Below are 26,385 nucleotides of genomic sequence, written 5' to 3' on the forward strand. Positions count from 1 at the left end.
TTTGAACGGGGTGTGGTAGTAGGTGCCTTTGAACAGGGTGTGGTAGTAGGTGCCTTTGAACGGGGTGTGGTAGTAGGTGCCTTTGAACGGGGTGTGGTAGTAGGTGCCTTTGAACGGGGTGTGGTAGTAGGTGCCTTTGAACGGGGTGTGGTAGTAGGTGCCTTTGAACGGGGTGTGGTAGTAGGTGCCTTTGAACGGGGTGTGGTAGTAGGTGCCTTTGAACAGGGTATGGTAGTAGGTGCCTTTGAACAGGGTAGGGTAGTAGGTGCCTTTTAACGGGGTATGGTAGTAGGTGCCTTTTAACGGGGTAGGGTAGTAGGTGCCAGACACACCGGTTTGTGTCAAGAACTGCAACGTTGCTGTGTTTTTTCACGCTCAACAGTTTCCCGTGTAGATCAAGAACGGTCCACCCATTCAAAGGAAATCCAGACAACTTGACACAAACTGTGGGAAGCATTGGAGTCAACATGGGCCAGCATCCCTGTGGAACGCTTTCAACACCTTGTAGAGTCCACGCACCGAACCGAATAGAGGCAGTTTTGCAACTCAATATTAGGAAGGTGTTCTTAATGTTTTGTACACTCAAGTGTATTTTGATCATTTGTAGACCAGATGCTCAGTTCCATTGCTGTCAGATCATTTCAAATAAAGGAGACGAGTGTATCGTAGTAGGATGTCAATCTCTTTTGGTTACTGTTACTACCGTGTACATTTACAGCTCTGCGTCGGTGATGTAGTGGTAAACAAAACGAGTGGCGCAGTGGTCTAAGGCATCACTACAGACCCTGATTCGTTCCCAGGCTGTGTCACAACCGGCCGTGATCGGGAGTGTGATAGGGCGGCGCACATTTGGCCCAGCGTCGTCCTGGTTAGGGGAGGGGTTTGGCCAGTGGGGTAGGCGGCCGTCATTGTAAAATAAGAATTTGTTCTTAATTACTGACTTGCCTAGTTAAATTTAAAGGTTAAATAAAATAAATTCCTCCTGCATGCGTTTTGCAGCCTGCCTCAGCCTCACCACAGAGCACCACACCGCTGTCTGTGTCAGTAGCCTCTGGAAAGTTAGGATGAGATCTGCTGACGTCCATTTAATGTAAGCTTTCTGCTTCATCTTTCTAGCCAAAGTACTTTAACATTACTGCAGTAGAAGTCTCTACCGGCAGCTCGCCACCTGACTGACTGACATATATATCTATCTACAAGTGACTATTTACCAGTTGTGTGGTTTTATTCTCCAAGAGTCTGGTTGTCTTTGTTTTGGAGGAATGCCTGTAGACATGGCAGGAGTCGTGGACGATTAAACTAATCTTCAATATCCACTGTCAGTAGCATCTTTAGTTCACTACCGACTCTGAGCTGGAGTAGTCTGGCCATCGGCCTGTGACGCCAGAGAGGGGAGGGGGGGGGGGGGGTCAAATCAGGAGGAGGCAGGCAAACATAATAAACAAGCAACTGTTTATGATTCCACTTGTTCGCAAAGAGGCAGGCGTGTTTAGAACTCAGAACCAGAATATAAGCGTCCTGAGCTTTGATCAACACTGGGAATGCAATAATAATTGTGTAAATGCTAATTAACGAAATCCCTGCTCTGCATGAAGTACACATGAAGTACCCCTGATGTGTGCATTTTACCAGTAAGCCTACTAGTACCCCTTGTTGAGAACCACTGCTGTAGAGACGACTGAAGTCTGTTTGACTGATTGGGTGTTTCTTCTCTCCATCAGAGTCCAGGTGCGTGACAGAGAGATCAAAGTGAACATCTTTGACATGGCAGGACACCCCTTCTTCTATGAGGTCAGTGAGTACCTTACCACCTTATTGAGCTTCTATGAGTTCAGTGAGTATCTTATTACCTTGATGATCTTCTATGAGGTCAGTGAGTACCTTATTGATCTTCTATGATGTCAGGGAGTACCTTATTGGTCTTCTATGATGTCAGTGAGTACCTTATTGGTCTTCTATGAGGTCAGTAAGTACCTTATTGCCTTATTGGTCTTCTATGAGGTCAGTGAGTACCTTATTGGTCTTCTATGAGGTCAGTAAGTACCTTATTGGTCTTCTATGAGGTCAGTAAGTACCTTATTGCCTTATTGATTTTCTATGAGGTCAGTGAGTACCTTATTTGTCTTCTATGAGGTCAGTAAGTACCTTATTGCCTTATTGATTTTCTATGAGGTCAGTGAGTACCTTATTGGTCTTCTATGAGGTCAGTAAGTACCTTATTGCCTTATTGATTTTCTATGAGGTCAGTGAGTACCTTACTGCCTTTTGATTTTCTATGAGGTCAGTAAGTACCTTATTGCCTTATTGATCTTCTATGAGGTCAGTGAGTACCTTATTGGTCTTCTATGAGGTCAGTGAGTACCTTACTGCCTTTTGATCTTCTATGAGGTCAGTGAGTACCTTACTACCTTATTGAGCTTCTATGAGGTCAGTGAGTATCTTATTACCTTATTGATCTTCTATGAGGTCAGTAAGTACCTTACTGCCTTTTGATTTTCTATGAGGTCAGTGAGTACCTTATTTGTCTTCTATGAGGTCAGCAAGTACCTTATTGCCTTATTGATTTTCTATGAGGTCAGTGAGTACCTTACTGCCTTTTGATTTTCTATGAGGTCAGTAAGTACCTTATTGCCTTATTGATCTTCTATGAGGTCAGTGAGTACCTTATTGGTCTTCTATGAGGTCAGTGAGTACCTTACTGCCTTTTGATCTTCTATGAGGTCAGTGAGTACCTTACTACCTTATTGAGCTTCTATGAGGTCAGTGAGTATCTTATTACCTTATTGATCTTCTATGAGGTCAGTAAGTACCTTACTGCCTTTTGATTTTCTATGAGGTCAGTGAGTACCTTATTTGTCTTCTATGAGGTCAGTAAGTACCTTATTGCCTTATTGATTTTCTATGAGGTCAGTGAGTACCTTATTGGTCTTCTATGAGGTCAGTGAGTACCTTACTGCCTTTTGATCTTCTATGAGGTCAGTGAGTACCTTATTGGTCTTCTATGAGGTCAGTGAGTACCTTATTGATCTTCTATGATGTCAGTGAGTACCTTATTGATATTCTATGAGGTCAGTGAGTACCTTATTGATATTCTATGAGGTCAGTGAGTACCTTATTGATCTTCAATGAGGTCAGTAAGTACCTTATTGCCTTTTGATTTTCTATGAGGTCAGTGAGTACCTTATTGGTCTTCTATGAGGTCAGTAAGTACCTTATTGATCTTCAATGAGGTCAGTAAGTACCTTATTGCCTTTTGATTTTCTAAGAGGTCAGTGAGTACCTTATTGATCTTCAATGAGGTCAGTAAGTACCTTATTGCCTTTTGATTTTCTATGAGGTCAGTGAGTACCTTATTGGTCTTCTATGAGGTCAGTAAGGACCTTATTGGTCTTCTATGAGGTCAGTGAGTACCTTATTGGTCTTCTATTAGGTCAGTAAGTACCGTATTTGTCTTCTATGAGGTCAGTAAGTACCTTATTGGTCTTCTATGAGGTCAGTGAGTACCTTATTGCCTTATTGGTCTTCTATGAGGTCAGTGGGTACCTTTTTGGTCTTCTATGAGGTCAGTGAGTACCTTACTACCTTACTGCCTTATGGCTCCCGAGTAGCGCAGCGGTCTAAGGCACTGCATCTCGGCGTCACTACAGACCCTGGTTCGATTCCATGCTGTATTACCACAGGCAGTGATTGGGAGTCCCATAGGGTGGTGCACAATTGGGCTAGCTGTAACGGTTGTCGTCGGTGGAAGGAGAGGACCAAAGCGTTCGTCATTTCAATGGAAAACTGAACATTTCAAATACAAAACAACAAAGTGAAAACCGAAACAGTTCTGTCTGGTGCAGACACACAAAGACTGAAAATAACCACCCACAAAACCCAACAGAAAACAGGCTACCTAAATATGGTTCCCAACCAGGGACAACGATTGACAGCTGCCTCTGATTGAGAACCATATCAGGCCAAACACAGAAATAGAAAATCATAGAAAAACTAACATAGACAACCCACCCAACTCACGCCCTGACCATACTAAAACAAAAGACAAACCAAAGGAACTAAGGTCAGAACGTAAAACCAGCGTCGTCCGGGTTAGAGTTTGGCCGGGGTCGGCCATCGTTGTCGAATAACAATTTGTTCTTAGCTGACTTGCCTAGTTAAATAAATAATATATTAGATTTATCTGACCTTTATTTGTGTCAAGTTAGATTACAAATCTATTTTTCAAGAGAGACCTACCTGGCCAAAGTAGTGGCACATGAAGTTGAATTCAAAGACATATTTAAAACGTGAATCATGGTCCTGTTATATAACTACCTTCTAGCATACTGGTACATACTTGTACACGTCTGACCAGAAAAACATCTCCACGTCCATGTCCAGACACGCTGTCTGTGTGTTTACTGTGGATTTGCTGCTGTGTCGATACCGAATGAAAACACGAGATGCACTTCACTACTGCGTTTGACTCAATGGTGATTTGTGGAGCAACAGCACCCCTTACTGGTGTCATAAGGAATTGCTTCACAGGAACAACATGGGTGTATTCATTATGGAAACCGGTTATCGTTTAAGAACCAAACGGTAGCAAACAGAATGAAACGGGGAAGGATTCCCCCCTGCATCTGTCCAATAGAAAAGAATAAGCGGCAGGTAGCCTAGTAAACGAAAGGTCACTGGTTCAAACCCCCAAGCCGACTAGAAGAGAAATCTGTCGATGTGTCCTTGAGCAAAGCACTAAACCCTAATTGTTGCTGTAAGTCGCTCTGGATAAGAGCATCTGTTAAATGACTCAAATGTAGATAATCCCGTTTGGAGAAACTCTGTCGGTTTCTGTTGCGAAACGTTTTGCCACAGACCTAACGTTTTGCCACAGACCTAACGTTTTGCCACAGACCTAACGTTTTGCCACAGACCTAACGTTTTGCCACAGACCTAAATTTTGCCACAGACCTAACATTTTGCAACAGAATCTGCACTTAACCCTCATTACGCAGATTCTGTTGCAAAATGTTTAGTCTGTGGCACAAGGGGAAATAAATACATATAGGTTGTATTTACAATGGTGTTTATGCTCCACTGGTTACCCTTTTAACAGGCAACAGGTCACACATGTTGTCTCTCTCTCTCTCTCTCTCTCTCTCTCTCTCTCTCTCTCTCTGTCTGTCTCTCTCTGTCTGTCTGTCTGTCTGTCTGTCTCTCTCTCTCTCTCTCTGGCTCTCTCTCTCTCTCTCTCTGTCTCTCTCTCTCTCTCTCTCTCTCTCTCTCTCTCTCTCTCTCTCTCTGTCTCTCTCTCTCTCTCTCTCTCTCTCTGGCTCTCTCTGTCTCTCTGTCTCTCTCTCTCTCTCTGGCTCTCTCTCTCTCTCTCTCTCTCTCTCTCTCTCTCTCTCTGGCTCTCTATCTGTCTCTCTGTCTCTCTCTCTCTATCTCTCTCTCTCTCTCCTACTCTCTCTCTCTCTGTCTTTCTGTCTCTTTCTCTCTCTTTGTCTCTGCAGGTTCGTAATGAGTTCTATAAGGACAGCCAGGGGGTGGTGTTGGTGTATGATGTTGGTCTGAGGGAGAGTTTCGATGCGTTGGACAGCTGGCTGGGGGAGATGAAACAAGAGATGGGTTCCATGGTTAACATGGAGAGCATCGTCTTCGTTGTGTGTGCCAACAAGGTGTGTGTGTGTGTGTGTGTGTGTGTGTGTGTGTGTGTGTGTTTTTTCAAGTTTTAATGTCACATGCAGGAGTACAGTGAAATGCCTTTCTTGCAAACTCAAAACCCTACAATGCAATAATCAATAACAAGGTTCATTGGACTTAATTACGTGTGTGTACGTGTGTGTGTGTACGTGTGTGTGTACGTGTGTGTGTGTGTACGTACTTGTGTGTGTACGTGTGTGTGTGTGCCCGCCAGGTGGATCTGACTAAGCGTCGTGTAGTAGACGAGGGAGTGGGCAGGCTGTGGGCGGAGTCTAGAGGGTTCCACTACTTTGAGACGTCAGCACAGAGCGGTGAAGGCATCAGTGAGATGTTCCAGGTGTGTATACACACACGCACACACACACACGCACACACGCACGCACGCACGCACGCACACACACACACACACACACACACACACACAGCTGGCTACCTCATAGATGGATGGGTAACGAATCACCGATACGCATCGTTTCCCCTATTCAAATGTGCATCAAGTCTGCGGACCCATAACCGATCTAAATGTAGCATGCATCCAGCCTCTCTGTCAGCCCTCTCTCCTTTCTCCTTCAGTCCTCTCTCTGTCAGCCCTCTCTCTGTCAGCCCTCTCTCCTTTCTCCTTCAGCCCTCTCTCCGTCAGCCCTCTCTCCGTCAGCCCTCTCTCTCTGTCTACCCTCTCTCTCTGTCTACCCTCTCTCTGTCTACCCTCTCTCTGTCTACCCTCTCTCTGTCTACTCTCTCTCCGTCAGCCCTCTCTCCGTCAGCCCTCTCTCCGTCAGCCCTCTCTCCGTCAGCCCTCTCTCCGTCAGCCCTCTCTCCGTCAGCCCTCTCTCCGTCAGCTCTCTCTCCGTCAGCCCTCTCTCTCTGTCTCTGTCTACCCTCTCTCTGTCTACCCTCTCTCTGTCTACCCTCTCTCTGTCTACCCTCTCTCTGTCTATCCTCGCTCCGTCAGCCCTCTCTCCGTCAGCCCTCGCTCCGTCAGCCCTCTCTCCGTCAGCCTCTCTCCGTCAGCCCTCGCTCCGTCAGACCTCCCTCCGTCAGCCCTCTCTCCGTTAGCCCTCTCTCCGTCAGCCCTCGCTCCGTCAGCCCTCTCTCCGTCAGCCCTCTCTCCGTCAGCCCTCTCTCCGTCAGCCCTCTCTCCGTCAGCCCTCGCTCCGTCAGCCCTCGCTCCGTCAGCCCTCTCTCCGTCAGCCCTCGCTCCGTCAGCCCTCTCTCCGTCAGCCCTCTCTCCGTCAGCCCTCGCCTTGTCAGTGTCTAACTGCATGTAACTGTGTTGACAGTCATTGATCTACACGTCATGTTGAATACCGAACAACCTCAGGGTTCTGGCACCTTCAGCACATTCAAATGCTAAAATGGCTTCATTAGTTGAGTGACAACCTATGTCATGTTCTAGGTTATTGTTATCTATGCGCTGTTGAAAATGTGTGTTTCTTTTCAAATACAAACTGGCTGCTGAAAGGGCTTTCCAATATATTTTATTTTGATCGTTCAGATTCACCATCAGCAATAGTTTTGGTAGTTCTAGTTTAAACAATCATTATACATGGTCATTTTATTTAGATATACACGGTCAAGTTAATCATTTCATAACGAGGGACAACAAACCCTTTTTACGAGGCGCGCTGCATGTCAAACACTTCGTTGTTGCTATATTTTATATTTTGATTGGCTACGTCATAGCTCGTTTGTAAACGCTAAATATCAATACATTATTAGCTCAAACACTTCATCTGCAAAAATGATAAGTGAATAAGTGGGTGATTTCAGAACCAAAGTGGGGTGGGGGGGGGGGGAAACAGGCTACATTACCTCCTAATCTGATAATGGTAGATGTCTAGTCTCCTTTATGTCTCTAATCTGATAATGGTAGATGTCTAGTCTCCTTTATGTCTCTAATCTGATAATGGTAGATGTCTAGTCTCCTTTATGTCTCTAATCTGATAGTGGTAGTGGGGTGGTAGATGTCTAGTCTCCTTTATGGCTCTAATCTGATAGTGGTAGTGAGGTGGTAGATGTCTCCTTCATGGCTCTAATCTGATAGTGGTAGTGGGGTGGTAGATATCTCCTTTATGTCTCTAATCTGATAGTGGTAGTGGGGTGGTAGATGTCTAGTCTCCTTTATGGATCTAATCTGATAGTGGTAGTGGGGTGGTAGATGTCTAGTCTCCTTTATGGATCTAATCTGATAGTGGTAGTGGGGTGGTAGATGTCTCCTTTATGTCTCTAATCTGATAGTGGTAGTGAGGTGGTAGATGTCTCCTTTATGGCTCTAATCTGATAGTGGTAGTGAGGTGGTAGATGTCTCCTTCATGGCTCTAATCTGATAGTGGTAGTGGGGTGGTAGATATCTCCTTTATGTCTCTAATCTGATAGTGGTAGTGGGGTGGTAGATGTCTAGTGTCCTTTATGGCTCTAATCTGATAGTGGTAGTGGGGTGGTAGATGTCTAGTCTCCTTTATGGCTCTAATCTGATAGTGGTAGTGAGGTGGTAGATGTCTCCTTTATGGCTCTAATCTGATAGTGGTAGTGGGGTGGTAGATGTCTCCTTTATGTCTCTAATCTGATAGTGGTAGTGGGGTGGTAGATGTCTAGTCTCCTTTATGGCTCTAATCTGATAGTGGTAGTGAGGTGGTAGATGTCTCCTTTATGGCTCTAATCTGATAGTGGTAGTGGGTTGGTAGATGTCTCCTTTATGTCTCTAATCTGATAGTGGTAGATGTCTAGTCTCCTTTATGGCTCTAATCTGATAGTGGTAGTGGGGTGGTAGATGTCTCCTTTATGGCTCTAATCTGATAGTGGTAGTGGAGTGGTAGATGTCTAGTCTCCTTTATGGCTCTAATCTGATAGTGGTAGCGGGGTGGTAGATGTCTCCTTTATGTCTCTAATCTGATAGTGGTAGTGAGTAGTGAGGTGGTAGATGTCTCCTTTATGGCTCTAATCTGATAGTGGTAGTGGGGTGGTAGATGTCTCCTTTATGGCTCTAATCTGATAGTGGTAGTGAGGTGGTAGATGTCTCCTTTATGGCTTTAATCTGATAGTGGTAGATGTCTAGTCTCCTTTATGGCTCTAATCTGATAGTGGTAGTGGGGTGGTAGATGTCTCCTTTATGGCTCTAATCTGATAGTGGTAGTGGGGTGGTAGATGTCTCCTTTATGGCTCTAATCTGATAGTGGTAGTGGGTTGGTAGATGTCTCCTTTATGTCTCTAATCTGATAGTGGTAGTGGGGTGGTAGATGTCTAGTCTCCTTTATGGCTCTAATCTGATAGTGGTAGTGGGGTGGTAGATGTCTCCTTTATGTCTCTAATCTGATGGTGGTAGTGGGGTGGTAGATGTCTCCTTTATGTCTCTAATCTGATAGTGGTAGTGGGGTGGTAGATGTCTCCTTTATGTCTCTAATCTGATAGTGGTAGTGAGGTGGTAGATGTCTCCTTTATGGCTCTAATTTGATAGTGGTAGTAGGGTGGTAGATGTCTGCTTTATGGCTCTAATCTGATAGTGGTAGTGGGGTGGTAGATGTCTGCTTTATGGCTCTAATCTGATAGTGGTAGTGGGGTGGTAGATGTCTCCTTTATGGCTCTAATCTGATAGTGGTAGTGGGGTGGTAGATGTCTAGTCTCCTTTATGTCTCTAATCTGATAGTGGTAGTAGGGTGGTAGATGTCTCCTTTATGGCTCTAATCTGATAGTGGTAGTGAGGTGGTAGATGTCTCCTTTATGGCTCTAATCTGATAGTGGTAGTGGGGTGGTAGATGTCTCCTTTATGGCTCTAATCTGATAGTGGTAGTGGGGTGGTAGATGTCTAGTCTCCTTTATGGCTCTAATCTGATAGTGGTAGTGGGGTGGTAGATGTCTCCTTTATGGCTCTAATCTGATAGTATTAGTGGGGTGGTAGATGTCTAGTCTCCTTTATGTCTCTAATCTGATAGTGGTAGTGGGTTGGTAGATGTCTCCTTTATGTCTCTAATCTGATAGTGGTAGTGGGGTGGTAGATGTCTCCTTTATGTCTCTAATCTGATAGTGGTAGATGTCTTCTTTATGACTCTAATCTGATAGTGGTAGTGAGGTGGTAGATGTCTCCTTTATGGCTCTAATCTGATAGTGGTAGATGTCTTCTTTATGACTCTAATCTGATAGTGGTAGTGGGGTGGTAGATGTCTAGTCTCCATTATGTCTCTAATCTGATAGTGGTAGTGGGGTGGTAGATGTCTCCTTTATGGCTCTAATCTGATAGTGGTAGTGGGGTGGTAGATCTCTCCTTTATGGCTCTAATCTGATAGTGGTAGTGGGGTGGTAGATGTCTCCTTTATGGCTCTTATCTGACAGTGGTAATGGGGTGGTTTATGGCTCCTTTATGTCTCTAATCTGATAGTGGTAGTGGGGTGGTAGATGTCTCCTTTATGGCTCTAATCTGATAGTGGTAGTGGGGTGGTAGATTTCTAGTCTCCTTTATGTCTCTAATCTGATAGTGGTAGTGGGGTGTTAGATGTCTCCTTTATGTCTCTAATCTGATAGTGGTAGTGGGGTGGTAGAATGCTCCTTTATGTCTCTAATCTGATAGTGGTAGATGTCTTCTTTATGGCTCTAATCTGATAGTGGTAGTGAGGTGGTAGATGTCTCCTTTATGGCTCTAATCTGATAGTGGTAGATGTCTTCTTTATGACTCTAATCTGATAGTGGTAGTGGGGTGGTAGATGTCTGGTCTCCATTATGTCTCTAATCTGATAGTGGTAGTGGGGTGGTAGATGTCTCCTTTATGGCTCTAATCTGATAGTGGTAGTGGGGTGGTAGATGTCTCCTTTATGGCTCTAATCTGATAGGTGTAGTAGGGTGGGAGAAGTCTCCTTTATGGCTCTAATCTGATAGTGGTAGTGGGGTGGTAGATGTCTCCTTTATGTCTCTAATCTGATAGTGGTAGTGGGGTGGTAGATGTCTAGTCTCCTTTATGTCTCTAATCTGATAGTGGTAGTGGGGTGGTAGATGACTCATTTATTGCTCTAATCTGATAGTGGTAGTGGGGTGGTAGATGTCTAGTGTCCTTTATGGCTCTAATCTGATAGTGGTAGTGAGGTGGTAGATGTCTCCTTTATGTCTCTAATCTGATAGTGGTAGTGGGGTGGTAGATGTCTCCTTTATGGCTCTAATCTGATAGTGGTAGTGGGGTGGTAGATGTCTAGTCTCCTTTATGTCTCTAATCTGATAGTGGTAGTGGGGTGGTAGATGTCTAGTCTCCTTTATGTCTCTAATCTGATAGTGGTAGTGGGGTGGTAGATGTCTCCTTTATGGCTCTAATCTGATAGTATTAGTGGGGTGGTAGATGTCTCCTTTATGTCTCTAATCTGATAGTGGTAGTGGGGTGGTAGATGTCTCCTTTATGGCTCTAATCTGATAGTGGTAGATGTCTCCTTTATGTCTCTAATCTGATAGTGGTAGTGGGGTGTTAGATGTCTCCTTTATGTCTCTAATCTGATAGTGGTAGTGGGGTGGTAGATGTCTCCTTTATGGCTCTAATCTGATAGTGGTAGTGGGGTGGTAGATGTCTCCTTTATGGCTCTAATCTGATAGTGGTAGTGGGGTGGTAGATGTCTCCTTTATGGCTCTAATCTGATAGTATTAGTGGGGTGGTAGATGTCTAGTCTCCTTTATGTCTCTAATCTGATAGTGGTAGTGGGGTGGTAGATGTCTCCTTTATGTCTCTAATCTGATAGTGGTAGTGGGGTGTTAGATGTCTCCTTTATGTCTCTAATCTGATAGTGGTAGTGGGGTGGTAGATGTCTCCTTTATGTCTCTAATCTGATAGTGGTAGATGTCTTCTTTATGACTTTAATCTGATAGTGGTAGTGAGGTGGTAGATGTCTCCTTTATGGCTCTAATCTGATAGTGGTAGATGTCTTCTTTATGACTCTAATCTGATAGTGGTAGTGGGGTGGTAGATGTCTAGTCTCCATTATGTCTCTAATCTGATAGTGGTAGTGGGGTGGTAGATGTCTCCTTTATGGCTCTAATCTGATAGTGGTAGTGGGGTGGTAGATGTCTCCTTTATGGCTCTAATCTGATAGTGGTAGTGGGGTGGTAGATGTCTCCTTTATGGCTCTTATCTGACAGTGGTAATGGGGTGGTTTATGGCTCCTTTATGTCTCTAATCTGATAGTGGTAGTGGGGTGGTAGATGTCTCCTTTATGGCTCTAATCTGATAGTGGTAGTGGGGTGGTAGATTTCTAGTCTCCTTTATGTCTCTAATCTGATAGTGGTAGTGGGGTGTTAGATGTCTCCTTTATGTCTCTAATCTGATAGTGGTAGTGGGGTGGTAGAATGCTACTTTATGTCTCTAATCTGATAGTTGTTGATGTCTTCTTTATGGCTCTAATCTGATAGTGGTAGTGGGGTGGTAGATGTCTCCTTTATGGCTCTAATCTGATAGTGGTAGATGTCTTCTTTATGACTCTAATCTGATAGTGGTAGTGGGGTGGTAGATGTCTGGTCTCCATTATGTCTCTAATCTGATAGTGGTAGTGGGGTGTTAGATGTCTCCTTTATGTCTCTAATCTGATAGTGGTAGTGGGGTGGTAGATGTCTCCTTTATGGCTCTAATCTGATAGGTGTAGTAGGGTGGGAGAAGTCTCCTTTATGGCTCTAATCTGATAGTGGTAGTGGGGTGGTAGATGTCTCCTTTATGTCTCTAATCTGATAGTGGTAGTGGGGTGGTAGATGACTCCTTTATTGCTCTAATCTGATAGTGGTAGTGGGGTGGTAGATGTCTAGTGTCCTTTATGGCTCTAATCTGATAGTGGTAGTGGGGTGGTAGATGTCTCCTTTATGTCTCTAATCTGATAGTGGTAGTGGGGTGGTAGATGTCTAGTCTCCTTTATGGCTCTAATCTGATAGTGGTAGTGGGGTGGTAGATGTCTAGTGTCCTTTATGGCTCTAATCTGATAGTGGTAGTGGGGTGGTAGATGTCTCCTTTATGGCTCTAATCTGATAGTGGTAGTGGGGTGGTAGATGTCTAGTGTCCTTTATGTCTCTAATCTGATAGTGGTAGTGAGGTGGTAGATGTCTCCTTTATGGCTCTAATCTGATAGTGGTAGGGAGGTGCTAGATGTCTCCTTTATGGCTCTAATCTGATAGTGGTAGTGAGGTGGTAGATGTCTCCTTTATGTCTCTAATCTGATAGTGGTAGATGTCTAGTCTCCTTTATGTCTCTAATCTGATAGTGGTAGTGGGTTGGTAGATGTCTCCTTTATGTCTCTAATCTGATAGTGGTAGTGAGGTGGTAGATGTCTCCTTTATGGCTCTAATCTGATAGTGGTAGGGAGGTGCTAGATGTCTCCTTTATGGCTCTAATCTGATAGTGGTAGTGAGGTGGTAGATGTCTCCTTTATGTCTCTAATCTGATAGTGGTAGATGTCTAGTCTCCTTTATGTCTCTAATCTGATAGTGGTAGTGGGGTGTTAGATGTCTCCTTTATGTCTCTAATCTGATAGTGGTAGATGTCTTCTTTATGACTTTAATCTGATAGTGGTAGTGAGGTGGTAGATGTCTCCTTTATGGCTCTAATCTGATAGTGGTAGATGTCTTCTTTATGACTCTAATCTGATAGTGGTAGTGGGGTGGTAGATGTCTAGTCTCCATTATGTCTCTAATCTGATAGTGGTAGTGGGGTGGTAGATGTCTCCTTTATGGCTCTAATCTGATAGTGGTAGTGGGGTGGTAGATGTCTCCTTTATGGCTCTAATCTGATAGTGGTAGTGGGGTGGTAGATGTCTCCTTTATGGCTCTTATCTGACAGTGGTAATGGGGTGGTTTATGGCTCCTTTATGTCTCTAATCTGATAGTGGTAGTGGGGTGGTAGATGTCTCCTTTATGGCTCTAATCTGATAGTGGTAGTGGGGTGGTAGATTTCTAGTCTCCTTTATGTCTCTAATCTGATAGTGGTAGTGGGGTGTTAGATGTCTCCTTTATGTCTCTAATCTGATAGTGGTAGTGGGGTGGTAGAATGCTCCTTTATGTCTCTAATCTGATAGTGGTAGATGTCTTCTTTATGGCTCTAATCTGATAGTGGTAGTGAGGTGGTAGATGTCTCCTTTATGGCTCTAATCTGATAGTGGTAGATGTCTTCTTTATGACTCTAATCTGATAGTGGTAGTGGGGTGGTAGATGTCTGGTCTCCATTATGTCTCTAATCTGATAGTGGTAGTGGGGTGGTAGATGTCTCCTTTATGGCTCTAATCTGATAGTGGTAGTGGGGTGGTAGATGTCTCCTTTATGGCTCTAATCTGATAGTGGTAGTGGGGTGGTAGATGTCTAGTCTCCTTTATGTCTCTAATCTGATAGTGGTAGTGGGGTGGTAGATGACTCCTTTATTGCTCTAATCTGATAGTGGTAGTGGGGTGGTAGATGTCTAGTGTCCTTTATGGCTCTAATCTGATAGTGGTAGTGAGGTGGTAGATGTCTCCTTTATGTCTCTAATCTGATAGTGGTAGTGGGGTGGTAGATGTCTCCTTTATGGCTCTAATCTGATAGTGGTAGTGGGGTGGTAGATGTCTAGTCTCCTTTATGTCTCTAATCTGATAGTGGTAGTGGGGTGGTAGATGTCTAGTCTCCTTTATGTCTCTAATCTGATAGTGGTAGTGGGGTGGTAGATGTCTCCTTTATGGCTCTAATCTGATAGTATTAGTGGGGTGGTAGATGTCTCCTTTATGTCTCTAATCTGATAGTGGTAGTGGGGTGGTAGATGTCTCCTTTATGGCTCTAATCTGATAGTGGTAGATGTCTCCTTTATGTCTCTAATCTGATAGTGGTAGTGGGGTGTTAGATGTCTCCTTTATGTCTCTAATCTGATAGTGGTAGTGGGGTGGTAGATGTCTCCTTTATGGCTCTAATCTGATAGTGGTAGTGGGGTGGTAGATGTCTCCTTTATGGCTCTAATCTGATAGTGGTAGTGGGGTGGTAGATGTCTCCTTTATGGCTCTAATCTGATAGTATTAGTGGGGTGGTAGATGTCTAGTCTCCTTTATGTCTCTAATCTGATAGTGGTAGTGGGGTGGTAGATGTCTCCTTTATGTCTCTAATCTGATAGTGGTAGTGGGGTGTTAGATGTCTCCTTTATGTCTCTAATCTGATAGTGGTAGTGGGGTGGTAGATGTCTCCTTTATGTCTCTAATCTGATAGTGGTAGATGTCTTCTTTATGACTTTAATCTGATAGTGGTAGTGAGGTGGTAGATGTCTCCTTTATGGCTCTAATCTGATAGTGGTAGATGTCTTCTTTATGACTCTAATCTGATAGTGGTAGTGGGGTGGTAGATGTCTAGTCTCCATTATGTCTCTAATCTGATAGTGGTAGTGGGGTGGTAGATGTCTCCTTTATGGCTCTAATCTGATAGTGGTAGTGGGGTGGTAGATGTCTCCTTTATGGCTCTAATCTGATAGTGGTAGTGGGGTGGTAGATGTCTCCTTTATGGCTCTTATCTGACAGTGGTAATGGGGTGGTTTATGGCTCCTTTATGTCTCTAATCTGATAGTTGTAGTGGGGTGGTAGATGTCTCCTTTATGGCTCTAATCTGATAGTGGTAGTGGGGTGGTAGATGTCTCCTTTATGGCTCTAATCTGATAGTGGTAGTGGGGTGGTAGATTTCTAGTCTCCTTTATGTCTCTAATCTGATAGTGGTAGTGGGGTGTTAGATGTCTCCTTTATGTCTCTAATCTGATAGTGGTAGTGGGGTGGTAGAATGCTCCTTTATGTCTCTAATCTGATAGTGGTAGATGTCTTCTTTATGGCTCTAATCTGATAGTGGTAGTGGGGTGGTAGATGTCTCCTTTATGGCTCTAATCTGATAGTGGTAGATGTCTTCTTTATGACTCTAATCTGATAGTGGTAGTGGGGTGGTAGATGTCTGGTCTCCATTATGTCTCTAATCTGATAGTGGTAGTGGGGTGGTAGATGTCTCCTTTATGGCTCTAATCTGATAGTGGTAGTGGGGTGGTAGATGTCTCCTTTATGGCTCTAATCTGATAGGTGTAGTAGGGTGGGAGAAGTCTCCTTTATGGCTCTAATCTGATAGTGGTAGTGGGGTGGTAGATGTCTCCTTTATGTCTCTAATCTGATAGTGGTAGTGGGGTGGTAGATGACTCCTTTATTGCTCTAATCTGATAGTGGTAGTGGGGTGGTAGATGTCTAGTGTCCTTTATGGCTCTAATCTGATAGTGGTAGTGGGGTGGTAGATGTCTCCTTTATGTCTCTAATCTGATAGTGGTAGTGGGGTGGTAGATGTCTAGTCTCCTTTATGGCTCTAATCTGATAGTGGTAGTGGGGTGGTAGATGTCTAGTGTCCTTTATGGCTCTAATCTGATAGTGGTAGTGGGGTGGTAGATGTCTCCTTTATGGCTCTAATCTGATAGTGGTAGTGGGGTGGTAGATGTCTAGTGTCCTTTATGTCTCTAATCTGATAGTGGTAGTGAGGTGGTAGATGTCTCCTTTATGGCTCTAATCTGATAGTGGTAGGGAGGTGCTAGATGTCTCCTTTATGGCTCTAATCTGATAGTGGTAGATGTCTAGTCTCCTTTATGTCTCTAATCTGATAGTGGTAGTGGGGTGGTAGATGTCTAGTCTCCTTTATGGTTCTAATCTGATAGTGGTAGTGGGGTGGTAGATGTCTCCTTTATGTCTCTAATCTGATAGTGGTAGTGGGGTGGTAGATGTCTAGTCTCCTTTATGGCTCTAATCTGATAGTGGTAGTGGTGTGGTAGATGTCTCCTTTATGGCTCTAATCTGATAGTGGTAGTGGGGTGGTAGATGTCTAGTGTCCTTTATGGCTCTAATCTGATAGTGGTAGTGGGGTGGTAGATGTCTAGTGTCCTTTATGGCTCTAATCTGATAGTGGTAGTGGGGTGGTAGATGTCTAGTCTCCTTTATGGCTCTAATCTGATAGTGGTAGTGAGGTGGTAGATGTCTCCTTTATGGCTCTAATCTGATAGTGGTAGTGGGGTGGTAGATGTCTAGTCTCCTTTATGGCTCTAATCTGATAGTGGTAGTGGGGTGGTAGATGTCTCCTTTATGGCTCTAATCTGATAGTGGTAGTGAGGTGGTAGATGTCTCCTTTATGGCTCTAATCTGATAGTGGTAGTGAGGTGGTAGATGTCTCCTTTGTGTCTCTAATCTGATAGTATTAGGGGGGTGGTAGATGTCTCCTTTATGGCTCTAATCTGATAGTGGTAGTGGGGTGTTAGATGTCTCCTTTATGACTCTAATCTGATAGTGGTAGTGAGGTGGTAGATGTCTCCTTTGTGTCTCTAATCTGATAGTGGTAGTGGGTTGGTAGATATCTCCTTTATGTCTCTAATCTGATAGTGGTAGATGTCTCCTTTATGTCTCTAATCTGATAGTGGTAGTGAGGTGGTAGATGTCTCCTTTATGGCTCTAATCTGATAGTGGTAGTGAGGTGCTAGATGTCTCCTTTATGGCTCTAATCTGATAGTGGTAGTGGGGTGGTAGATGTCTCCTTTATGGCTCTAATCTGATAGTATTAGTGGGGTGGTAGATGTCTAGTCTCCTTTATGTCTCTAATCTGATAGTGGTAGTGGGGTGGTAGATGTCTCCTTTATGTCTCTAATCTGATAGTGGTAGTGGGGTGGTAGATGTCTCCTTTATGGCTCTAATCTGATAGTATTAGTGGGGTGGTAGATGTCTAGTCTCCTTTATGTCTCTAATCTGATAGTGGTAGTGGGGTGGTAGATGTCTTCTTTATGACTCTAATCTGATAGTGGTAGTGAGGTGGTAGATGTCTCCTTTATGGCTCTAATCTGATAGTGGTAGATGTCTTCTTTATGACTCTAATCTGATAGTGGTAGTGGGGTGGTAGATGTCTCCTTTATGACTCTAATCTGATAGTGGTAGTGGGGTGGTAGATGTCTAGTCTCCTTTATGTCTCTAATCTGATAGTGGTAGTGGGGTGGTAGTTGTCTCCTTTATGTCTCTAATCTGATAGTGGTAGTGGGGTGTTAGATGTCTCCTTTATGACTCTAATCTGATAGTGGTAGTGAGGTGGTTGATGTCTCCTTTATGTCTCTAATCTGATAGTGGTAGTGGGTTGGTAGATGTCTCCTTTATGTCTCTAATCTGATAGTGGTAGATGTCTCCTTTATGTCTCTAATCTGATAGTGGTAGTGAGGTGGTAGATGTCTCCTTTATGGCTCTAATCTGATAGGTGTAGTGGGGTGGTAGATGTCTCCTTTATGGCTCTAATCTGATGGTGGTAGTGGGTGGTAGATGTCTCCTTTATGGCTCTAATCTGATAGTGGTAGTGGGGTGGTAGATGTCTCCTTTATGGCTCTAATCTGATAGGTGTAGTGGGGTGGTAGATGTCTCCTTTATGGCTCTAATCTGATGGTGGTAGTGGGGTGGTAGATGTCTCCTTTATGTCTCTAATCTGATAGTGGTAGTGGGGTGGTAGATGTCTCCTTTATGGCTCTAATCTGATAGTGGTAGTGGGGTGGTAGATTTCTAGTCTCCTTTATGTCTCTAATCTGATAGTGGTAGTGGGGTGTTAGATGTCTCCTTTATGTCTCTAATCTGATAGTGGTAGTGGGGTGGTAGAATGCTCCTTTATGTCTCTAATCTGATAGTGGTAGATGACTTCTTTATGGCTCTAATCTGATAGTGGTAGTGAGGTGGTAGATGTCTCCTTTATGGCTCTAATCTGATAGTGGTAGATGTCTTCTTTATGACTCTAATCTGATAGTGGTAGTGGGGTGGTAGATGTCTGGTCTTCATTATGTCTCTAATCTGATAGTGGTAGTGGGGTGGTAGATGTCTCCTTTATGTCTCTAATCTGATAGTGGTAGTGGGGTGTTAGATGTCTCCTTTATGTCTCTAATCTGATAGTGGTAGTGGGGTGTTAGATGTCTCCTTTATGTCTCTAATCTGATAGTGGTAGTGGGGTGGTAGATGACTCCTTTATGGCTCTAATCTGATAGTGGTAGTGGGGTGGTAGATGACTCCTTTATGGCTCTAATCTGATAGTATTAGGGGGGTGGTAGATGTCTAGTCTCCTTTATGTCTCTAATCTGATAGTGGTAGTGGGGTGGTAGATGTCTCCTTTATGTCTCTAATCTGATAGTGGTAGTGGGGTGTTAGATGTCTCCTTTATGTCTCTAATCTGATAGTGGTAGTGGGGTGGTAGAATGCTCCTTTATGTCTCTAATCTGATAGTGGTAGATGTCTTCTTTATGGCTCTAATCTGATAGTGGTAGTGAGGTGGTAGATGTCTCCTTTATGGCTCTAATCTGATAGTGGTAGATGTCTTCTTTATTACTCTAATCTGATAGTGGTAGTGGGGTGGTAGATGTCTGGTCTTCATTATGTCTCTAATCTGATAGTGGTAGTGGGGTGGTAGATGTCTCCTTTATGTCTCTAATCTGATAGTGGTAGTGGGGTGTTAGATGTCTCCTTTATGTCTCTAATCTGATAGTGGTAGTGGGGTGGTAGATGTCTCCTTTATGGCTCTAATCTGATAGTGGTAGTGGGGTGGTAGATGTCTCCTTTATGGCTCTAATCTGATAGTATTAGGGGGGTGGTAGATGTCTAGTCTCCTTTATGTCTCTAATCTGATAGTGGTAGTGGGGTGGTAGATGTCTCCTTTATGGCTCTAATCTGATAGTGGTAGATGTCTTCTTTATGACTCTAATCTGATAGTGGTAGTGGGGTGGTAGATGTCTAGTCTCCATTATGTCTCTAATCTGATAGTGGTAGTGGGGTGGTAGATGTCTCCTTTATGGCTCTAATCTGATAGTGGTAGTGGGGTGGTAGATGTCTCCTTTATGGCTCTAATCTGATAGGTGTAGTGGGGTGGTAGATGTCTCCTTTATGTCTCTAATCTGATAGTGGTAGTGGGGTGGTAGATGTCTAGTCTCCATTATGTCTCTAATCTGATAGTGGTAGTGGGGTGGTAGATGTCTCCTTTATGTCTCTAATCTGATAGTGGTAGTGAGGTGGTAGATGTCTCCTTTATGTCTCTAATCTGATAGTGGTAGTGGTGTGGTAGATGTCTCCTTTATGTCTCTAATCTGATAGTGGTAGTGGGGTGTTAGATGTCTCCTTTATGACTCTAATCTGATAGTGGTAGTGGGTTGGTAGATGTCTCCTTTATGTCTCTAATCTGATAGTGGTAGATGTCTCCTTTATGTCTCTAATCTGATAGTGGTAGTGAGGTGGTAGATGTCTCCTTTATGGCTCTAATCTGATAGGTGTAGTGGGGTGGTAGATGTCTCCTTTATGGCTCTAATCTGATGGTGGTAGTGGGGTGGTAGATGTCTCCTTTATGTCTCTAATCTGATAGTGGTAGTGGGGTGGTAGATGTCTCCTTTATGGCTCTAATCTGATAGTGGTAGTGGGGTGGTAGATTTCTAGTCTCCTTTATGTCTCTAATCTGATAGTGGTAGTGGGGTGTTAGATGTCTCCTTTATGTCTCTAATCTGATAGTGGTAGTGGGGTGGTAGAATGCTCCTTTATGTCTCTAATCTGATAGTGGTAGATGTCTTCTTTATGGCTCTAATCTGATAGTGGTAGTGGGGTGGTAGATGTCTCCTTTATGGCTCTAATCTGATAGTGGTAGATGTCTTCTTTATGACTCTAATCTGATAGTGGTAGTGGGGTGGTAGATGTCTGGTCTTCATTATGTCTCTAATCTGATAGTGGTAGTGGGGTGGTAGATGTCTCCTTTATTTCTCTAATCTGATAGTGGTAGTGGGGTGGTAGATGTCTCCTTTATGTCTCTAATCTGATAGTGGTAGTGGGGTGGTAGATGAGTCCTTTATGGCTCTAATCTGATAGTGGTAGTGGGGTGTTAGATGTCTCCTTTATGGCTCTAATCTGATAGTGGTAGTGGGGTGGTAGATGTCTCCTTTATGGCTCTAATCTGATAGGTGTAGTGGGGTGGTAGATGTCTCCTTTATGGCTCTAATCTGATGGTGGTAGTGGGGTGGTAGATGTCTCCTTTATGTCTCTAATCTGATAGTGGTAGTGGGGTGGTAGATGTCTCCTTTATGGCTCTAATCTGATAGTGGTAGTGGGGTGGTAGATGTCTCCTTTATGGCTCTAATCTGATAGTATTAGGGGGGTGGTAGATGTCTAGTCTCCTTTATGTCTCTAATCTGATAGTGGTAGTGGGGTGGTAGATGTCTCCTTTATGTCTCTAATCTGATAGTGGTAGATGTCTTCTTTATGACTCTAATCTGATAGTGGTAGTGAGGTGGTAGATGTCTCCTTTATGGCTCTAATCTGATAGTGGTAGATGTCTTCTTTATGACTCTAATCTGATAGTGGTAGTGGGGTGGTAGATGTCTAGTCTCCATTATGTCTCTAATCTGATAGTGGTAGTGGGGTGGTAGATGTCTCCTTTATGGCTCTAATCTGATAGTGGTAGTGGGGTGGTAGATGTCTCCTTTATGGCTCTAATCTGATAGGTGTAGTGGGGTGGTAGATGTCTCCTTTATGTCTCTAATCTGATAGTGGTAGTGGGGTGGTAGATGTCTAGTCTCCATTATGTCTCTAATCTGATAGTGGTAGTGGGGTGGTAGATGTCTCCTTTATGACTCTAATCTGATAGTGGTAGTGAGGTGGTAGATGTCTCCTTTATGGCTCTAATCTGATAGTGGTAGTGGGGTGGTAGATTTCTAGTCTCCTTTATGTCTCTAATCTGATAGTGGTAGTGGGGTGTTAGATGTCTCCTTTATGTCTCTAATCTGATAGTGGTAGTGGGGTGGTAGAATGCTCCTTTATGTCTCTAATCTGATAGTGGTAGATGACTTCTTTATGGCTCTAATCTGATAGTGGTAGTGAGGTGGTAGATGTCTCCTTTATGGCTCTAATCTGATAGTGGTAGATGTCTTCTTTATGACTCTAATCTGATAGTGGTAGTGGGGTGGTAGATGTCTGGTCTTCATTATGTCTCTAATCTGATAGTGGTAGTGGGGTGGTAGATGTCTCCTTTATGTCTCTAATCTGATAGTGGTAGTGGGGTGTTAGATGTCTCCTTTATGTCTCTAATCTGATAGTGGTAGTGGGGTGTTAGATGTCTCCTTTATGTCTCTAATCTGATAGTGGTAGTGGGGTGGTAGATGACTCCTTTATGGCTCTAATCTGATAGTGGTAGTGGGGTGGTAGATGACTCCTTTATGGCTCTAATCTGATAGTATTAGGGGGGTGGTAGATGTCTAGTCTCCTTTATGTCTCTAATCTGATAGTGGTAGTGGGGTGGTAGATGTCTCCTTTATGTCTCTAATCTGATAGTGGTAGTGGGGTGTTAGATGTCTCCTTTATGTCTCTAATCTGATAGTGGTAGTGGGGTGGTAGAATGCTCCTTTATGTCTCTAATCTGATAGTGGTAGATGTCTTCTTTATGGCTCTAATCTGATAGTGGTAGTGAGGTGGTAGATGTCTCCTTTATGGCTCTAATCTGATAGTGGTAGATGTCTTCTTTATTACTCTAATCTGATAGTGGTAGTGGGGTGGTAGATGTCTGGTCTTCATTATGTCTCTAATCTGATAGTGGTAGTGGGGTGGTAGATGTCTCCTTTATGTCTCTAATCTGATAGTGGTAGTGGGGTGTTAGATGTCTCCTTTATGTCTCTAATCTGATAGTGGTAGTGGGGTGGTAGATGTCTCCTTTATGGCTCTAATCTGATAGTGGTAGTGGGGTGGTAGATGTCTCCTTTATGGCTCTAATCTGATAGTATTAGGGGGGTGGTAGATGTCTAGTCTCCTTTATGTCTCTAATCTGATAGTGGTAGTGGGGTGGTAGATGTCTCCTTTATGGCTCTAATCTGATAGTGGTAGATGTCTTCTTTATGACTCTAATCTGATAGTGGTAGTGGGGTGGTAGATGTCTAGTCTCCATTATGTCTCTAATCTGATAGTGGTAGTGGGGTGGTAGATGTCTCCTTTATGGCTCTAATCTGATAGTGGTAGTGGGGTGGTAGATGTCTCCTTTATGGCTCTAATCTGATAGGTGTAGTGGGGTGGTAGATGTCTCCTTTATGTCTCTAATCTGATAGTGGTAGTGGGGTGGTAGATGTCTAGTCTCCATTATGTCTCTAATCTGATAGTGGTAGTGGGGTGGTAGATGTCTCCTTTATGTCTCTAATCTGATAGTGGTAGTGAGGTGGTAGATGTCTCCTTTATGTCTCTAATCTGATAGTGGTAGTGGTGTGGTAGATGTCTCCTTTATGTCTCTAATCTGATAGTGGTAGTGGGGTGTTAGATGTCTCCTTTATGACTCTAATCTGATAGTGGTAGTGGGTTGGTAGATGTCTCCTTTATGTCTCTAATCTGATAGTGGTAGATGTCTCCTTTATGTCTCTAATCTGATAGTGGTAGTGAGGTGGTAGATGTCTCCTTTATGGCTCTAATCTGATAGGTGTAGTGGGGTGGTAGATGTCTCCTTTATGGCTCTAATCTGATGGTGGTAGTGGGGTGGTAGATGTCTCCTTTATGTCTCTAATCTGATAGTGGTAGTGGGGTGGTAGATGTCTCCTTTATGGCTCTAATCTGATAGTGGTAGTGGGGTGGTAGATTTCTAGTCTCCTTTATGTCTCTAATCTGATAGTGGTAGTGGGGTGTTAGATGTCTCCTTTATGTCTCTAATCTGATAGTGGTAGTGGGGTGGTAGAATGCTCCTTTATGTCTCTAATCTGATAGTGGTAGATGTCTTCTTTATGGCTCTAATCTGATAGTGGTAGTGGGGTGGTAGATGTCTCCTTTATGGCTCTAATCTGATAGTGGTAGATGTCTTCTTTATGACTCTAATCTGATAGTGGTAGTGGGGTGGTAGATGTCTGGTCTTCATTATGTCTCTAATCTGATAGTGGTAGTGGGGTGGTAGATGTCTCCTTTATTTCTCTAATCTGATAGTGGTAGTGGGGTGGTAGATGTCTCCTTTATGTCTCTAATCTGATAGTGGTAGTGGGGTGGTAGATGAGTCCTTTATGGCTCTAATCTGATAGTGGTAGTGGGGTGTTAGATGTCTCCTTTATGGCTCTAATCTGATAGTGGTAGTGGGGTGGTAGATGTCTCCTTTATGGCTCTAATCTGATAGGTGTAGTGGGGTGGTAGATGTCTCCTTTATGGCTCTAATCTGATGGTGGTAGTGGGGTGGTAGATGTCTCCTTTATGTCTCTAATCTGATAGTGGTAGTGGGGTGGTAGATGTCTCCTTTATGGCTCTAATCTGATAGTGGTAGTGGGGTGGTAGATGTCTCCTTTATGGCTCTAATCTGATAGTATTAGGGGGGTGGTAGATGTCTAGTCTCCTTTATGTCTCTAATCTGATAGTGGTAGTGGGGTGGTAGATGTCTCCTTTATGTCTCTAATCTGATAGTGGTAGATGTCTTCTTTATGACTCTAATCTGATAGTGGTAGTGAGGTGGTAGATGTCTCCTTTATGGCTCTAATCTGATAGTGGTAGATGTCTTCTTTATGACTCTAATCTGATAGTGGTAGTGGGGTGGTAGATGTCTAGTCTCCATTATGTCTCTAATCTGATAGTGGTAGTGGGGTGGTAGATGCCTCCTTTATGGCTCTAATCTGATAGTGGTAGTGGGGTGGTAGATGTCTCCTTTATGGCTCTAATCTGATAGGTGTAGTGGGGTGGTAGATGTCTCCTTTATGTCTCTAATCTGATAGTGGTAGTGGGGTGGTAGATGTCTAGTCTCCATTATGTCTCTAATCTGATAGTGGTAGTGGGGTGGTAGATGTCTCCTTTATGACTCTAATCTGATAGTGGTAGTGAGGTGGTAGATGTCTCCTTTATGTCTCTAATCTGATAGTGGTAGTGGGTTGGTAGATGTCTCCTTTATGTCTCTAATCTGATAGTGGTAGATGTCTCCTTTATGTCTCTAATCTGATAGTGGTAGTGAGGTGGTAGATGTCTCCTTTATGGCTCTAATCTGATAGGTGTAGTGGGGTGGTAGATGTCTCCTTTATGGCTCTAATCTGATGGTGGTAGTGGGGTGGTAGATGTCTCCTTTATGTCTCTAATCTGATAGTGGTAGTGGGGTGGTAGATGTCTCCTTTATGGCTCTAATCTGATAGTGGTAGTGGGGTGGTAGATTTCTAGTCTCCTTTATGTCTCTAATCTGATAGTGGTAGTGGGGTGTTAGATGTCTCCTTTATGTCTCTAATCTGATAGTGGTAGTGGGGTGGTAGAATGCTCCTTTATGTCTCTAATCTGATAGTGGTAGATGTCTTCTTTATGGCTCTAATCTGATAGTGGTAGTGGGGTGGTAGATGGCTCCTTTATGGCTCTAATCTGATAGTGGTAGATGTCTTCTTTATGACTCTAATCTGATAGTGGTAGTGGGGTGGTAGATGTCTGGTCTTCATTATGTCTCTAATCTGATAGTGGTAGTGGGGTGGTAGATGTCTCCTTTATTTCTCTAATCTGATAGTGGTAGTGGGGTGGTAGATGTCTCCTTTATGTCTCTAATCTGATAGTGGTAGTGGGGTGGTAGATGAGTCCTTTATGGCTCTAATCTGATAGTGGTAGTGGGGTGTTAGATGTCTCCTTTATGGCTCTAATCTGATAGTGGTAGTGGGGTGGTAGATGTCTCCTTTATGGCTCTAATCTGATAGGTGTAGTGGGGTGGTAGATGTCTCCTTTATGGCTCTAATCTGATGGTGGTAGTGGGGTGGTAGATGTCTCCTTTATGTCTCTAATCTGATAGTGGTAGTGGGGTGGTAGATGTCTCCTTTATGGCTCTAATCTGATAGTGGTAGTGGGGTGGTAGATGTCTCCTTTATGGCTCTAATCTGATAGTATTAGGGGGGTGGTAGATGTCTAGTCTCCTTTATGTCTCTAATCTGATAGTGGTAGTGGGGTGGTAGATGTCTCCTTTATGTCTCTAATCTGATAGTGGTAGATGTCTTCTTTATGACTCTAATCTGATAGTGGTAGTGAGGTGGTAGATGTCTCCTTTATGGCTCTAATCTGATAGTGGTAGATGTCTTCTTTATGACTCTAATCTGATAGTGGTAGTGGGGTGGTAGATGTCTAGTCTCCATTATGTCTCTAATCTGATAGTGGTAGTGGGGTGGTAGATGTCTCCTTTATGGCTCTAATCTGATAGTGGTAGTGGGGTGGTAGATGTCTCCTTTATGGCTCTAATCTGATAGGTGTAGTGGGGTGGTAGATGTCTCCTTTATGTCTCTAATCTGATAGTGGTAGTGGGGTGGTAGATGTCTAGTCTCCATTATGTCTCTAATCTGATAGTGGTAGTGGGGTGGTAGATGTCTCCTTTATGACTCTAATCTGATAGTGGTAGTGAGGTGGTAGATGTCTCCTTTATGTCTCTAATCTGATAGTGGTAGTGGGTTGGTAGATGTCTCCTTTATGTCTCTAATCTGATAGTGGTAGATGTCTCCTTTATGTCTCTAATCTGATAGTGGTAGTGAGGTGGTAGATGTCTCCTTTATGGCTCTAATCTGATAGGTGTAGTGGGGTGGTAGATGTCTCCTTTATGGCTCTAATCTGATGGTGGTAGTGGGGTGGTAGATGTCTCCTCCATGTCTCTAATCCGATAGTGGTAGTGGGGTGGTAGATGTCTCCTTTATGGCTCTAATCTGATAGTGGTAGTGGGGTGGTAGATTTCTAGTCTCCTTTATGTCTCTAATCTGATAGTGGTAGTGGGGTGTTAGATGTCTCCTTTATGTCTCTA

General features: G+C 43.6%; 1 protein-coding gene across 2 annotated transcripts in view; it reads left to right on the forward strand.

Annotated features, from left to right (window-relative positions):
• The window catches only part of dnajc27 (DnaJ (Hsp40) homolog, subfamily C, member 27), a 53,790-nt gene that overhangs the window by 7,896 nt on the left and 19,509 nt on the right, over positions 1-26,385 (forward strand). For both annotated transcript variants that reach the window (XM_055865530.1, XM_055865529.1), the window contains 3 exons: positions 1,722-1,791; positions 5,493-5,657; positions 5,897-6,019. In XM_055865530.1, the coding sequence (XP_055721505.1) occupies positions 1,722-1,791; positions 5,493-5,657; positions 5,897-6,019 (358 nt within the window). The remainder of the gene's footprint in view (positions 1-1,721; positions 1,792-5,492; positions 5,658-5,896; positions 6,020-26,385) is intronic.

This window comes from Salvelinus fontinalis, chromosome 16 (assembly GCF_029448725.1).
Source record: "Salvelinus fontinalis isolate EN_2023a chromosome 16, ASM2944872v1, whole genome shotgun sequence".
NCBI classification, from domain to species: Eukaryota; Metazoa; Chordata; class Actinopteri; order Salmoniformes; family Salmonidae; genus Salvelinus; species Salvelinus fontinalis.